The sequence below is a fragment of the Wolffia australiana genome, chromosome 1 (assembly GCF_029677425.1).
Source record: "Wolffia australiana isolate 7733 chromosome 1, ASM2967742v1".
Lineage (NCBI taxonomy): Eukaryota > Viridiplantae > Streptophyta > Magnoliopsida > Alismatales > Araceae > Wolffia > Wolffia australiana.
The window spans coordinates 14,515,482-14,530,059 of NC_135835.1; the positions used below are offsets into that span (position 1 = coordinate 14,515,482).

The following is a 14,578-nucleotide window of genomic DNA, read 5'->3' on the forward strand; positions in this document are numbered from 1 at the left end:
AACACGTTATATCACACTTTGTTGGACACAATGACATTCACAATGAGCTACATAATATTTCTAGAATTCCCATAGGTATATGCACTTATTCTAGTCCCATGAGTACTGAGCTTGTTACCAAGTAACTCTGTGAATTCTAATTCACAAAAGTTGTGGAAAGGGAAGGAAGCTTAAATTTAATAATGGGAATTATCCCCATTAGATCAGGCATGACACGTATAAGCTATAATTGAGGACTATGATGTATGAGTTTCATGGATGTACAAATTATCAAACTTAGATGCTACTTTTATAGTTCCCAAGAACAATAGCTTTTTTGTTTCTAAAGGGACGTCTTCATGGAATATATGTGTCTTCTATGAGAATATAATGGAAGAAATAATGTCTGGAAGAAATTCCAGATCCTATATTTTACAACCTCATTGGTTGAATACTCAGCTCTATACTTGTTCAGAAACAAACCAAATACCTTCATATTTATGATAGATAGGACTAAACAACTTGACGATTATGTTTTACATAAAGATTAAAATAAATGTTGATATATTCTTTATTAGACATGGTGATCTCAAACATATGATGAGGCTCTCACTGTGAGAATGAGCAATAACATATGGATTATGAAATTTAGTCGACAGACTTCACAAATTTTGGAGCTTGGTATACACTTCAAGGGTATGGCGCCAATTATGTGTAAGTTATGTGTAAGTGGGCCTTTTAATAGAGATTTGTGCTGGTGGAGAAGTTTAAAGATTTTAAAGGCAAAGTTCATGAAGGAAGAGCTCTTAGTATATTTTCTATTAGACATGGTGATCTATAACATATGATGAGGCTGCTCTAACTGTGGGAATGATCAATAACACATGGATTATGAAATTTAGTCGACAGACGTCGACGCATTTTGGAGCTTGGTATACACTATGAAAGGTATGGCGCCAATTATGTGTAAGTGGGCCTTTTAATAGAGATTTGTGCTGGTGGGGAAGTTTAAAGATTTTAAAGGCAAAGTTCTTGAAGGAAGAGCTCTCAGTCTATTCTTTATTAGACATCGTGATCTATAACATATGATGAGGCTGCTCTAACTGTGGGAATGAGCAATAACATATGGATTATGAAATTTAGTTGACAGACTTCGACAAATTTTGGAGCTTGGCAGACACTATAAAGGGTATGGCGCCAATTATGTGTAAGTGGGCCTTTTAATAGAGATTTGTACTGATGAAGAAGTTTAAAGACTTTAATGGCAAAGTTCATGAAGGAAGAGCTCTCAGTATGATGAGGCTATTCGAAGGCAATGTTGACTCAAATTGTTATTTCCATATAAGCACACCATTTTTGTGGAATCTGCAAAATAGACTTTTACACATTGAACACTTGGAAATGTAATTTTTATGGAATCTTCAAAATAGATTAAGGTGTAGATGAGAGGACACGAAATGACATGTCCAAGTGTTCATGGTGTAAAAGTTTATTTATGGATGAAAGAAAACTTCTTAAAGTTTGACTGTTAGTTTTTATAGAGTGATAATATTCGAAATCTTCATTAAAATTAAAGAGTAGTCATGTGTTTACCAGTGATAAAAATATGCCATTATTTCTATACGGGATATTTGACTCATTAATATTTATATAGGAATCTGGTACTTAATAAAGGAATCACTATCAAATATCTTTTTTGCATGAAGAAATTGGGGAGAACCAACCTACGTTGTGGAAATACATATCTATATAGATAGGTCACTATTCTTTAAACAATATTATTACTATGCTTTAAATGCATCAACATAGAAGCTATTTACACAAAGGGGTTTGTGGTGGAGAACTCTGAGAGGGGTCCTTCGTACTATGATCCTAAGATTGATCATGCAGAATATTCTATGTGCAAAATGTTGAGTGGCCTAAGCTCTAACTGTTATGATCAATAAAAAGATGTGACATGTTCATGATCTTTTGACAATAAAAAATCAACTATTTCTAGTTCATGGAGAAGATGAACTGAAACTCAAGGGATAAACAAAATTGAGTACTTATTAATATACGAATGACAGAGAGTGTACATTTTTGTTCATTCTTATATTGCATGCGGATATAAACTATTCCAAAACTTCTAACTAGATCAACTTAAAACTCGACAATGAAACATAACTTATTACAGCTAATACCTCCAAAAAGAAATGGAGATTGAAAGGTCCATTATTAGCCTTAAAGTCATATTTTTATCTATACCATATTCTATTGTTGTGTTACAGCTTCTGCTATTGGAAAAATGAAAATGTCTAAGTCTCATTAGAAGTTAAAGAGCTTCCTAAATAACATCAATTTATTTTGAAGACCCTCAATAGAAGGATACTCCACAGTGGAAGTTAACCATTGAATGAAAACATAACAGATACATAGATGAATCCACTAGTTCAATGTATTTTGAGTATCTATAAAAAACAAAGGGTTTGTTCACTAGTAGTTAGTAGCTTTTCTCCAAGTAGGAGATTGTTAGAAATTGTGGAAAGCAAGCCATCTGATCCTTGTAGTGAATTCTATGAATACATGTTCCGCCTTTGAAAATTATGATATAATCATAATATAGAAACCACTAGTCTTCAAGCATGACTTAAATATGCCTGTACAAAGGCTACTATAGAGTAAATTTTCAAAGCCTTTATTGTGGAGACACAAAGGATAGATAGTGGGTGCTCTTTTACAAAAAAATATTCATTAAATTGATGTCTACGTACTTAAAATATTGAACACACTTTCTATGGCCATTATGTAAAAAATATTTAACATGTGAGGAATATTCTTTGTATGGAGATCTGTATGGACTAGTAATATGATTACTCGTGGCTGATTCTGATGGCCTACCTTTATAAAACTGTTAAATGTTTTACATGTCTTGTGTTGTTGTGGAGAGCCATGGAAATATATGTAACGGGAAAGGCAATGAGACATTTCATATTACGTTCCATGATCATTAATATAATTTATTCATTAAGGTTGTGTGTGTGATGCTTACAATAACGTTCATGAACACATGATGTGACTTCATAAACAGTGATTGGATAATAATATGGATATAATTAGAGAATACATTATCAAAATTCACCCAAGTCCGAATCATTCAAGGCCCTTGCCTTCTTATCCCTTCCCTCTTGGCTCCTTTCCATTCCCACGTGATCAGAAATGTGTAATCATGATGGTACAGCCTGAACGGCACTTGTCAAGTGGAGGATGAGATTTGATGTACCTAGAATTGTGCTGATATATTACATGCGACATAGTTGAGGACCTCAATATGTCTAACTTGAGGATCTTGGAAATGAAGTATCTTATCTGCGCCCAAATAATGTGATCCAACCACGGTCTTTGACTAGGTGAACAACTTTCATTTAATCCAAATCAATGCCATGGAAGTCAATAATAAATACTCATTTTTTAGCTGTTTTAAGATATTTGATATATTTAAAATCAAGCATTCATTTTTTAATTTCAAATGTTTTATGTTGCCTATAACACAGAATTAGGATACATATCTCTTGATAAATGATGAATAAATCCGAATCCATGGATCAGTTCACGTATTATATGAATATTCCTATTTTTATGAATTTAGCAAGATTATGACAGTGAATATAGCCTAAATATTAAAAGTAAATTATAATGATTAATCAAAAAAAATGTTTGAGCCCATGAAAATGAGTGACCAGGCAGCACTGTAGGCACAGCCACAGGTGGAGGTGCTAAGGTATCACTATAGGCCACACTTGCAGCCACAAGCATATGCATCAGCCAATAAACTCAACCATGGTCGTCATCTCCATCACCGGCGAGCAAGATTCCAACCACGAGAAGGTGAATCTACACGTAACTGCTGTCGGAAAGCAACCAGGAGTGGTCCCTTATAACCAGGAAAGTTATTGCAGCATTCCCTTCGTATAAAATGTGAGTTTACAAGTCAATGATGGTATCTTTTCTACCAAATCCAATGTTTAGTTTATAATATTAGGTGGTGGAATATCCTCCTCTGTTTCTTCTCACCTCTTCCTTGAACATTTCAAAATTAGTGGATGAAAGCACCTAGCTCCAGAGGAAAGGTCATTGAATGAATAAACAATATAGAGGAGCAGAGAAAGCAAAATCTGGACAAGGAGGCTGCTCGTAATAAGGATATGAAGCCAATAGTGATCTCCCATAACAGAGATTTCTGGTAACAATTAGTGAATTGAAATCATAAAATAAAACCAAATCATAGATTAACTCAAGCAAGTGATATTCTTTCTCCTAGGCATTTCCTCAGACACCCTACGTTCGTCTTCTTTTGCAAATGTTATTGTTTTTTTCTGCAGTTCTAATTGGATAAAATATACAAAAATTATATTTATTATTTCATTATACAAATTTTAAAATTTGAATTAAAAAAAATGTGTTGTTATAAACATATATAATTTGTCTCTCTTATTTTGGCATTTCCACAAATACCTAGTGAGTACTTTGTTTTTCTTCAATAGCCGTTTTACTTTTCATGTTTCTTCATGATTCCTCACTCTTCTGACTACCTATTTACATTCTGATTATCAATCTCCAGACATATCTCCCTACATTTCCTTTCATTGTGATATTTTTTAAAAAATAATCATAAAATCTTCCATTTCTTATCCTATCAACTCTTATCCCTCTCTTCTAATTTCCTAACTACTTCTTCTTCTAAGAGCCAATCCTCAAGGAGACGAATTTTCTCTCTGTTATACATCTATAACTAAGATTAAAAATACATAAATGTTATCCGATTATAGGGAACGTAATAACAGCTACATGTTAACACACCTAGCATCATTTTATCACTATCTAATGCTGGTGCATGAAGAATGAAGATACAGATTTTTTATTACTTCTCAGATATCATATGTTTTGTAGAATACCTGATAAGGTAAACACTTCTGATTTCAGAGTATTTTTATGAGAAACCTAAAGAAGTAGTGGACTGTGATGGAGTGGATTCTCTAAAGCATAAATTGATGGAAATATGTGGCTCGTGAGCCAATTGCACATTCCATATGTTGTTCCATGTTCATCAATACAATGTATTCATTATAGTGGACAAGTGATGGTCATAATGAAGTCCATCAATACATGATTGGACTTAGCGAATCATCATGAGATCATAATAATATAGATCACTAATCTTAAACTATGTGTTCTAAATATTCCTATTTGAAGGATACTCAAGAAGGACATCTGAGCATCTGGTTAGAATAACACAATCAAGATTTAAACATATGATCAGTATGGACGGTTCCATAGCCATTAGTTTGGAGACACTAAAGATAGATATTAGGTGCTTTTTAGTAGGAAGAGTACGCTAAATTGATCCACAACCATTAGTGTGGAGACACTAAGCTAAGATAGTGAGTGCTTTTTAGTGGAAAGAGGTCACGTAAAAACCCTGATGGGTATCATAGAAAACGGTCAATCAGGATAATTCACCCCACAAGTATGTAAGTGGTCATTAGATTTGATACATCAAAAACATATTATGGATGGACCGTTGTACTTTGACTATGACCTATGAGTTTGTAGTCATGGAATTCTAAATAGTCTTAGTTTTTTTGCAATAAGAGGTTTAAGGAGATACTCAAGTGGTCAAGATGGGATCTTTAGACCTCAATAGAAGAGGAGACAGCCAATGGAAAATTATGCAAAGAAGTCCTCGGTTAAGGTAAAGAAATTTTGGAGATGCATTTGCTCATGATTTTGAAACGCATCATTACTGACTTGGCTGACAATCGACGAGGGTTTCACAATTGACAACACAGTAAGTCTTCCTAGTAGCCAAGTGGATGAGGGATGATACATATATGGTAATGTGTGATGGACAAGCTAAAGTTCCATGATTAATTCCACGCACACACTCTTTTGTATCTTGTAGATCACAAGGTGTAACTTACACCCAACAAGGTAGAGACTCAACCTATCAATTGGGTTAAATCAATCTTCCCTTTATTAATCTATAAGATGATATAGTTAATTAAGACCAACGGCCACTAAAAGTTATCTACCCACTATAGTCATCAAATAGGATCATACATGGGCCTAGAGGTTCATAGGCAAATACTCTTTTGAATGTTGAAAGATATATTTAAAGTTTTGCAGTTTTATGAAAAATACCCACTAAGAATAAAAAGTGGAAAACTCTAGAGGAAATTCACCCAGACCGGAATTTTTCATGGTGTTTTCTTTCTTCCCATTCTCCCCTGCACTCCTCTGCATAACAATGATGATAGAGGGTGAGCAGAGCTCATCAAGACAAAAGAGCATGATCAATGTGGTAAGGATCATGTGGATACTTATAGAGGCTGCATAATTGAACAACTTGATATGATTCACTCGAGAATCCCATAAATCATGAATAGGATTCGTGCCGAGATGATTTTATTCATTGTTTTATTTATTCCATATTGATTCGAGTCAAAGTCTTTCGCTCCAAGGAATCCATTTGTTTCGATCCATATCAAGGCCCCCAGAACCCATTAATGGTATAAGACCTAAGTTCTGCTTTGATTTTGATGAAAATGACAAGTGGCTCTTCCAAAGAGAATTGCAAAAAGATGGTTTCATGTTTTCGTTGGTTAATTTCAGTTCACAATCCCCCCCATTCCATTCTATACTCTATAGAGCTTGAATGGACCCCATTCGAAGGCCAAACAAGGTATGTTGAGCGTGAAATGTTGGTTCTGTCTCAAATGGAATGACGGTCGTTCAGCAGTGGCAGGCCACGACGGCTCTAGGGCAGCCTAGTGATAGGTTGAGCTAGCCTAATGATGGCCCAGTTCAGCTAAGTAAATGTCGCCCAATGGGGTGGCCCGCCCATGGATGAATAGGTGCCACCACGAAAAGATCGGGTCAGACCTGATCGAATCTTTATTAGAGATCATGTTGGTCCTTTGGTGCTTATCTGCTGGCTAACAAGACACCAAGTTTCAAACTCCCTTATCACCCCCCATCAAGTACAACAATGGCTGCGAGACATTGAGCTTGCTATAGAAAATTCCAAATCTTGTCCTGGGTAATGGCTTTCTCAAATACATATGTAAGTTAATCTTTTCTCTTGATGAACCTGATTTGGATATTTTTGTTGGCCACATGTTCGTTAACAAAGTGAAAATAAATTTCTATGTGTTTTTTGTTTGTATGAAATACTAAATTTGTCGCAAGATAGCTAGCTCCAGTGTTGTCACACATGAGTATTGGTCGGTTTTCAGCAGCAATATTGATCTCTTTGAGGACTGACTGTACCCAAAAGGATTTTGGAGGCACAAATTGCTAGTGCGTTGTAGTCAGCCTCTGCACTTGAGCGTGCAACAATCGGTTGGTTCTTATAAATCCATGATGCAAGATTCTTTCTACTGTAGAAAAGGAAAACTGATGTTGACTGTCCGGTGGTGTTGCCCCCTGCCTTATCTGCATCGCTGACAGGAATGATTGTAAAACATGAATCTTTGTGAATTAGCAAACCTCATAGAATGCTCCCATTTAAGTACTGTGTAAGATGCTTTGGAGCTTGGCAGTCACTGTTGGTAGGTGAGTACATTTTTTAACAAGCATTTTCCAATGCAAACTCAATGTATGGTACTCTGAGAGTATGGTACTGAAGACAGCCAACTATTTGTCAATAAACGTAGCAGCAGTGGTGGACTTCTTGTTGTCCATAGATGAAGAGGTGTCGTAGGGTGGCTTCATTCCTCTTGATATTTATATTCACTGGTGCCATTTACTCTCTTTTAAAATCTTCTTTCTCACTCCACAGGGATACCCAACAAAAACAAAAAGATAAGCAAGGATTTGAGAAAACTGAGAGGATAGACGACGCAGAAGTTCATACCACATTGGGACCCTTATTTTCGAGCACAGGTATGCCGAGGAGAGCTATGCATACATCCGCAAAAAGAGAGAAAATATGCTAAATCTTTTGTACACTCATCCTACCCCAACATTTCTGAACCTAAACGCTCAAAAAACCAAGCGGACACTTCGTACACACATGTACTCGCTGTTGGGGCTTTCAACGTAAAAAAGGACACAAGACTTGCGAAGGTCTTGTCGACTCCCCATTTAGATAGAGAAGATCAACCCAAACCGGCATAACACAGCCTCTGTAAAGGAAGACAAACATACATATTCTTTCCGATTTATAAGGGCATCAACCGCTTAACAGAAACATAAGTTATGAAAAGCTATATTGATGGAAACATCGGTAAAATAAGTCGGTAAACAAGTCGAGGTGAGTCCTCAAGTCACTACTGGAAAGTACATGATTCAGCATCACTTACACTCTCTACTTTCATCGTTACAGCCCCGGACGCCGTATCCTATTCAAATGAGCTCTCACTCTTAGTGTCCGCTCACCGTGCCTATCGTTAGGAACAAGAGAGCCAATTTCCTTCTGCTCATGTCGCTCCAAACTAATCAGATCGGTTCCTCTCATTGGTTGGTCTTCACCCCAGTCATTATCTTATTCGGGGCCATAAGCTGGAAATCGCCGACATGGAAACTATCTCAGATAATGCGACCCGCAAGCCAAAAAAGTAAAAAGCTTTGAAGAAAAAAGAATAAATTATTTCCTGTCCAATCAGAGGCAGATCTTAAGATCAGGCTTCAGCCCAGTCCGCAGTTAGTTTTTAACAGTTAAACAACGTTTGGGTTTGCTCATGCATCATCCAGTGGGCGGGTGACGCGCAGTAAACGGCGGCGTGGATAACTATAGATATTAGATAGGACCGAAGAGAAGGCCAACCAATGTTTGCTCGCTAAGAATAGATATTATATAAGTATAGGTACTGGATAAATATAGACATGTGTCCGCCACTCAAGAATTAGTTGGTTAAAGCACGACCCGTCTCGCCATTCGCTTGCGGCAGCACGACTAATAAATAACCAGATCAGCTTGCAGCAAGGTACAAGTCTTTCGGACATCTTCTCTCCAGTGTACACTCTTCAGTATGTCAGCGAGGTGAGCCTGCCACCACCTCTCCCTCTCTCTATCACTCTATTCTCGTCTAACTTCTGATTTCTGCTCGCTGTTGTCTTTAGAAACGTGATTGGTGTAATTTTGATGAATGCGAGATTCATTTCCCCCTTTTCATTATTTCAAGTGATAAATTTAAGTTTTGATTCGTCCATGCTACGATGGTCAGATCAACAGCGAGTGCGAGTGAGAAGATGGGGAAGGTGAAAAATAAGATACGAAGAATTGAGAACCCCGCGGCGCGGGGGGTAAGGTTCTCGAAGCGACGAAGGAGCCTTTTCAAGAAGGCCCAAGAGTTGGCTCTTCTATGTGATGCCTCCGTCGGAGTCGTTGCAATTACCGAGTCCCGCAAGGTCCACGAATTTTCGAACACCGGGTAACTATTCTTACTCCTTCGAGTTGTTGCTTATATTCTTTTTAATCCATCATTATTTGTTTTGTCCTCGAAATCTAGAAGGAATTGGGATATTCAGACCGAAAAAATTCACCAAAATGAAGAATTTTTTTGATTTTGAAAATGTTTAGTGCTTGCGATGCTATAACGTATCCCGTTTCTACATTATTGCACCCGATGGCTTACCCCACGTGTGTTTCTTTCGCCTCGTTTATTTATCTAGAGTTGAAATCTGGCGAGTTTTCTTTTCTCCGGAAGCATTTCTGATGCCCCAGCCATGAAATATTAGTGGCAGCATGCCATGCTAACCGAAACTCTTGGGCCTTCACTATTTTACACTTTGTGATTGTCTCTCACATTTTTAAAATTTAATTAATCTGAGAGATATGTCTTATCGATCTCACAATAGTAGTCCAGTTAAACCTGGATCTTTCCTGGCAAAGTATTCGTGCTTCCCTGCATTTAGAAAGCATGGAATTTTTATTATATATTTCAAATTGGGTATCAAATTACATGCATATAAATGGGGTGGCCGCTATGGTTCTGTTTCACAGGTAGCTTAGTCCTCTAAACATTTCTAAGCGACTTTGCGCTATAATTATTTCTTCACTTTTTTATGCTTGTCGACATAAGTATGACGATCCGTACCCGAATCAATATGTCTAGAAGATAACCATCAAATTCAGCGGGTTCATTTGCATGAGGACTCTGAGAATTATGCATGGCACATAGAGAATGTGAAGGGAATTGCTGATTTTAAGCAAGATCCATAACCTGCTTTGTCCTGATTTATGAGGAAAACTATTTTTGTATCCTTCCAATATATTAAAATTATGACAGGATACAATTCCTGTGAAATCGTCTCCAATAGCATAAGCTATTTACATGGCATACATATTACTGGGAGTTATGTTTCTTTCTTTTTCTAGGACATTACATCATGGATTCACAGCCATCATACACCATGAATATGAGCAGGAATTAAATCACAAATCCAGTAGGTTTCCTAATGAAAACGAACATGAGTGAATTAGTATTTAGAATGTGTTCTATCCTGCGTATAATGGAAGTAAATAAATAGTGTTTATGAGTGAGCCGTTTCTTATTTTAAGATGTAATGCCTTTGTCTCAATATATTCTATTTACAGCCCGGAATAGTTATATGAGAATCTTTTAAACATTTACTTTTTCAACTTTTTGCTCTGAAAAGATAGAGACATCTGTTCATCCTTCTTGTAATTTTGGAAATATGCATGATATAAAAATTAGGCCTTGCTGATCAAACTTTTGATAGTTAGCCAGGCTCCTCAAAAGTTTGCTAGTTACAGACTCTACTGTATCAAGAATTTTATTCTTTACAAATCCCCCCCCCCCCGCTATTTTTATTATGTCCGCATGAGGCAGTCACTGAGCTGAACTCCTATTGCCCAACACAGTTGAATTGTATTCCCTGTTAATAGGGTCTTGCATTAATCGTCATCATATAATGTGGGCCTATTAATACGGCCATGCATCATCATTTGTCCTTCTGAGGCATTTATTGAGCTGAACTCTTATTGCCCATAACAGTTGCATTGTATGCCTATCAATAGGACCATGCATTTTTAGTGACGATATAATGTTGGCCTATTAGTATGGTGATGCATCATCATGTCCTTAAGACGAAATTAATGGGCTTCATTCCTATTGCCCAAAACTATTTTCGTGTATACTCTATTAAGAGGCCCATGGGTTCTTAGTTATGATATATTACGGGCCTCTTAATGGGGATATGCATCATTATATTTCCCTTTGAGCCAATTATTTAGCTGAAATCCCTTTCCCCATAATTTTATCTTGTAAGCCCTACTAATAGGAATCTTTAATAATGATCTAATATTTTTTTCAAATGTTAAAACATATTCAAATAACTGTTATCACAGCCTACCAACGAAACTTCCTCTCTACTGAAGAGTTGGCTAAAACGTATTAAAATAGCTTCTGTGATCCATCGACTGGACTTCTCCTATTCTAGGCTCTAATTTGATGCTCCCTTGGGTAATAACTAGATATGAAGTACAAATTTTCTGCAGCTTCCAATAAAAATAAAGTAGATACGGCAATAAATCCACAAAGCTTTGATCCACGGAGCAAATGAACTCTAAATCATGTTGAATCAGAAACTCCAACCCTTATGTCCATAGCAGGTGCAGTGGGATCCAAAAAATGCTTGGATATATAAGTTATGAGTTTAAGTCAGAGCAGTGCCTGATTTCCCAAGCACTAGTACTCAAATAAGAGCAAACGTCTCAGGTGAGGGGGAATGTACATTCCAGCATTTGTGGTTACATGATGCCATATATTGACATGAAAAGAGAGCCGAGCTTCTGGAGAAAGTACAAGGGTTAGTAAAAGTGACAACTCTTAACATTATTGTTGGAGGCGGTTGCTAAATGGTCTTGAAAATGGTAGAGAGAGTTTCATGGCTTTGTAATGCCTCACATCAGTGGTCGGCCAGAGCATATAAACAAGCGGTGCAGAACTGGTGTTGAAGAATACAAAAAGTTGCATTATAGTGTGGAAAGAGCGTGTTTTAGATCTTGGAGACCTGGTGGAAAAGCATCAAAAGTCACGAAGAGATTATGGCAGATAAGAATCCTGGCATTTTAATGCCCAATAAAGCAAAACTCATTATAGTAAGGAAAATTTCAAATGTTTATATTGAAAGAAGCACATGCACAAAAAATAAGCCGGTTAGAAATTAGATAAAACTCTATCCAGTATTAGTCGATGATACATGATTTTATACCATGGTCAACATTTCAATTTTTACCATCCAAATAATTTTTTTGACATAGCTGTTTGTTAGGATTGGTAAAATAAAATTCGAATCTCGAAATGGATAACTTAGGAGTAAAGTATCATGAGCAGGTCTTTTTTGATTTGTGAAAGTTTCCAACACGTAAAATTTGATTAATTTGAACAGGTTGATTTTTTTTTTCTAACGTTGAGCCATAGAGTGGTGTAGCCTGACTGACCTTTGCCTGTTTGCCTCTTGGCTATTCGTGTACTTGGTACTTCCATGGCGGCGTCTGTAAAAAAATTATTACATGGGCCCAAAGATAGGTCCTCGACTGTTTCCACTTAATTTCGTATTTTATTGTTGAGAATCTATCATCGTCTTGCTGAGGTTTATTTATTCGATGTTTATTTCCAATATGACTTTTTCGTGATTCAAGATTATACTGCAAACATCCCGCCCCCCTCCGCCCCCCGAGAATAACCCAAAATCCATGTAGTCATGATATAATTTACAAATTTAACTGTTTTCAACATCTGTTTAAGAATTCCCGGTTCCATACACTGGAGAGTGCATGCTTTCTTTTCAAAAATAAAATGAACCAAACCAGGATCAAATGTATTGACAACACTAGTGTTAGGAAGCTAATCGTGTGATTCTTTCATAAACATTTACATTTATGAATTTCATAAATTGAGCTAATTTGGCATCCATATCTCAGCAGTATATGTCATTCCAACACTATTTTGGCAATTTAATTCCGTAATGACTCTATCTCGAAATCTCCAATATTTCACACAAAATACTGGACTAACATTATGTTTATAGTCACTACTTGATCTTCGCTTTCGTTTCTGCAGCAGTGTGAAAGATATATTTGCAAAATATAATGACCACTCAAAGATGGTGGAAAAGCATTCTGACGTGGTAAGGCACTATGTTTATCGATCATGAGGAAGTTCATAGGTTTCGTGATAAATTTTCTTCTCATGAAATTGGACTTAAAAACCTGGACATCACTCTCTACAGAGAAGGCTTGAACCAGAAAATGCTTACGGCAGAAATGTCACAAGGTTTGTTGTTCTCCCCGTCCGCCCCATTCACATCTCTTTCCGGATCTGTACCCTTAATCTGAATCCAACTCCCAATTTTTTTTTTCATATGTATAGTCTGAACCTATCATTAATCTTTCTCTTACTACAGCAACATAAGAGAGCAGGCCCTGGAAGAACTGACATCGACCAATCAGGGACGCATAGAAGGGCTACTTCATTCAATACGCCGGGTAATAGAGAGATATGAACATGATTGATCGCGAGGATTGAAAATCATCCCCTCCCGTCCCCTGACGTTTCCTCATTCCATAGACATATTACGAAGCTCCAAGCGGAGGTCTCGGACTCCTCGACAAATATTTTTTTCCCAATTCGATAAATTTCAAGCGTAGCCAAAATCATTTTCCGACCACAGATAACAATCTTCATCAATTTTTCCGAAACTTCAGATTTTTCAATTCGATAAACCTGAAGTATAACCAAAACATTACTGACGACAGATATAAGAAATTCCTCGAAATTTCATCAAGTTCAATTTTTTCGATTCGATAAACTTGAAAAAATTCCAAAGAAGACAGAGATCACGGACTAATGATTTCGCTTACACTTGCAGACGAAGAGGCTGATGGAGGAAAACAAGAAGCTGAAGGAGGAGGTGAGGGTTTATCTTTTGTTCTCTTCATAGGATTGAAAAGGAAAATCTGACAGCAGCATCTGCGGCAGATGGCGAAGATGTTGTCAGGCGGATCGGGTAGCCAGACGGCCGCCGAGTCGAACGCTCGCAAAGATGACGGAAGCTTCGATGTCACACTCAAACTCCGCTATTTGTAGAAGTTTCGCATGCGAATATGAACAGAAGACCACCTTTCAATGCAACCCCGCAACTCCTCAAGACCACCTTTTAAGTGCATTTGAATGATGGAATCTTAAGCTCAATCAGACTTAGGATACATTCGATCCGTACGATCTTTGTATCAGGTTTAGGGTTGGACGTTTAAGATCGAAGAACCGGTTTGATCGGATCGAACTGGAACCAAAAGTAAATTAAATAATATTTTTAATATTTTTTTGTAAAATTCTAAAAAATATTAAACTTACCCCAGAGGTTTCTATTGAACTTGGTGTAGCCGCCATATATTTGACATATGTGTGCCCCCACTTGATGTAGAAGAGTTCTTCTCTGAAGGCAGGCTGTAAGAACTCATGAAACCTACTTGCATGTCGATAGTTTATTCCTTCTTTATTCACCCTGACAGTTCTCCACGAAGAAAGGGAGATGTGGAGGGAGAAATATTGAGAGAGGGAGATTGCGACGGGGAAGGAAGGGATGGGAG

General features: G+C 37.0%; 1 protein-coding gene across 1 annotated transcript; it reads left to right on the top strand.

The window, feature by feature from the left end:
* The first annotated feature begins 8,837 nt into the window (after positions 1–8,837).
* LOC144707899 (floral homeotic protein PMADS 1-like) lies at positions 8,838–14,309 on the top strand. Its single transcript, XM_078581157.1, has 7 exons — positions 8,838–9,001; positions 9,186–9,392; positions 13,050–13,116; positions 13,219–13,262; positions 13,393–13,474; positions 13,858–13,899; positions 13,968–14,309. Exons 1-7 carry the CDS (start codon positions 8,991–8,993, stop codon positions 14,073–14,075), a joined length of 561 nt encoding a protein of 186 aa, XP_078437283.1. The 5' UTR covers positions 8,838–8,990; the 3' UTR covers positions 14,076–14,309.
* The last annotated feature ends 269 nt before the right edge of the window (positions 14,310–14,578 follow it).

Bases quoted from the DNA above. Each gene is read 5' to 3' on its own strand.
- LOC144707899 (XM_078581157.1), top strand. The intron at 13,475-13,857 runs GTAATAGAGAGA...TTACACTTGCAG, and splicing joins TACTTCATTCAATACGCCGG to ACGAAGAGGCTGATGGAGGA. The intron at 13,900-13,967 runs GTGAGGGTTTAT...CATCTGCGGCAG, and splicing joins ACAAGAAGCTGAAGGAGGAG to ATGGCGAAGATGTTGTCAGG.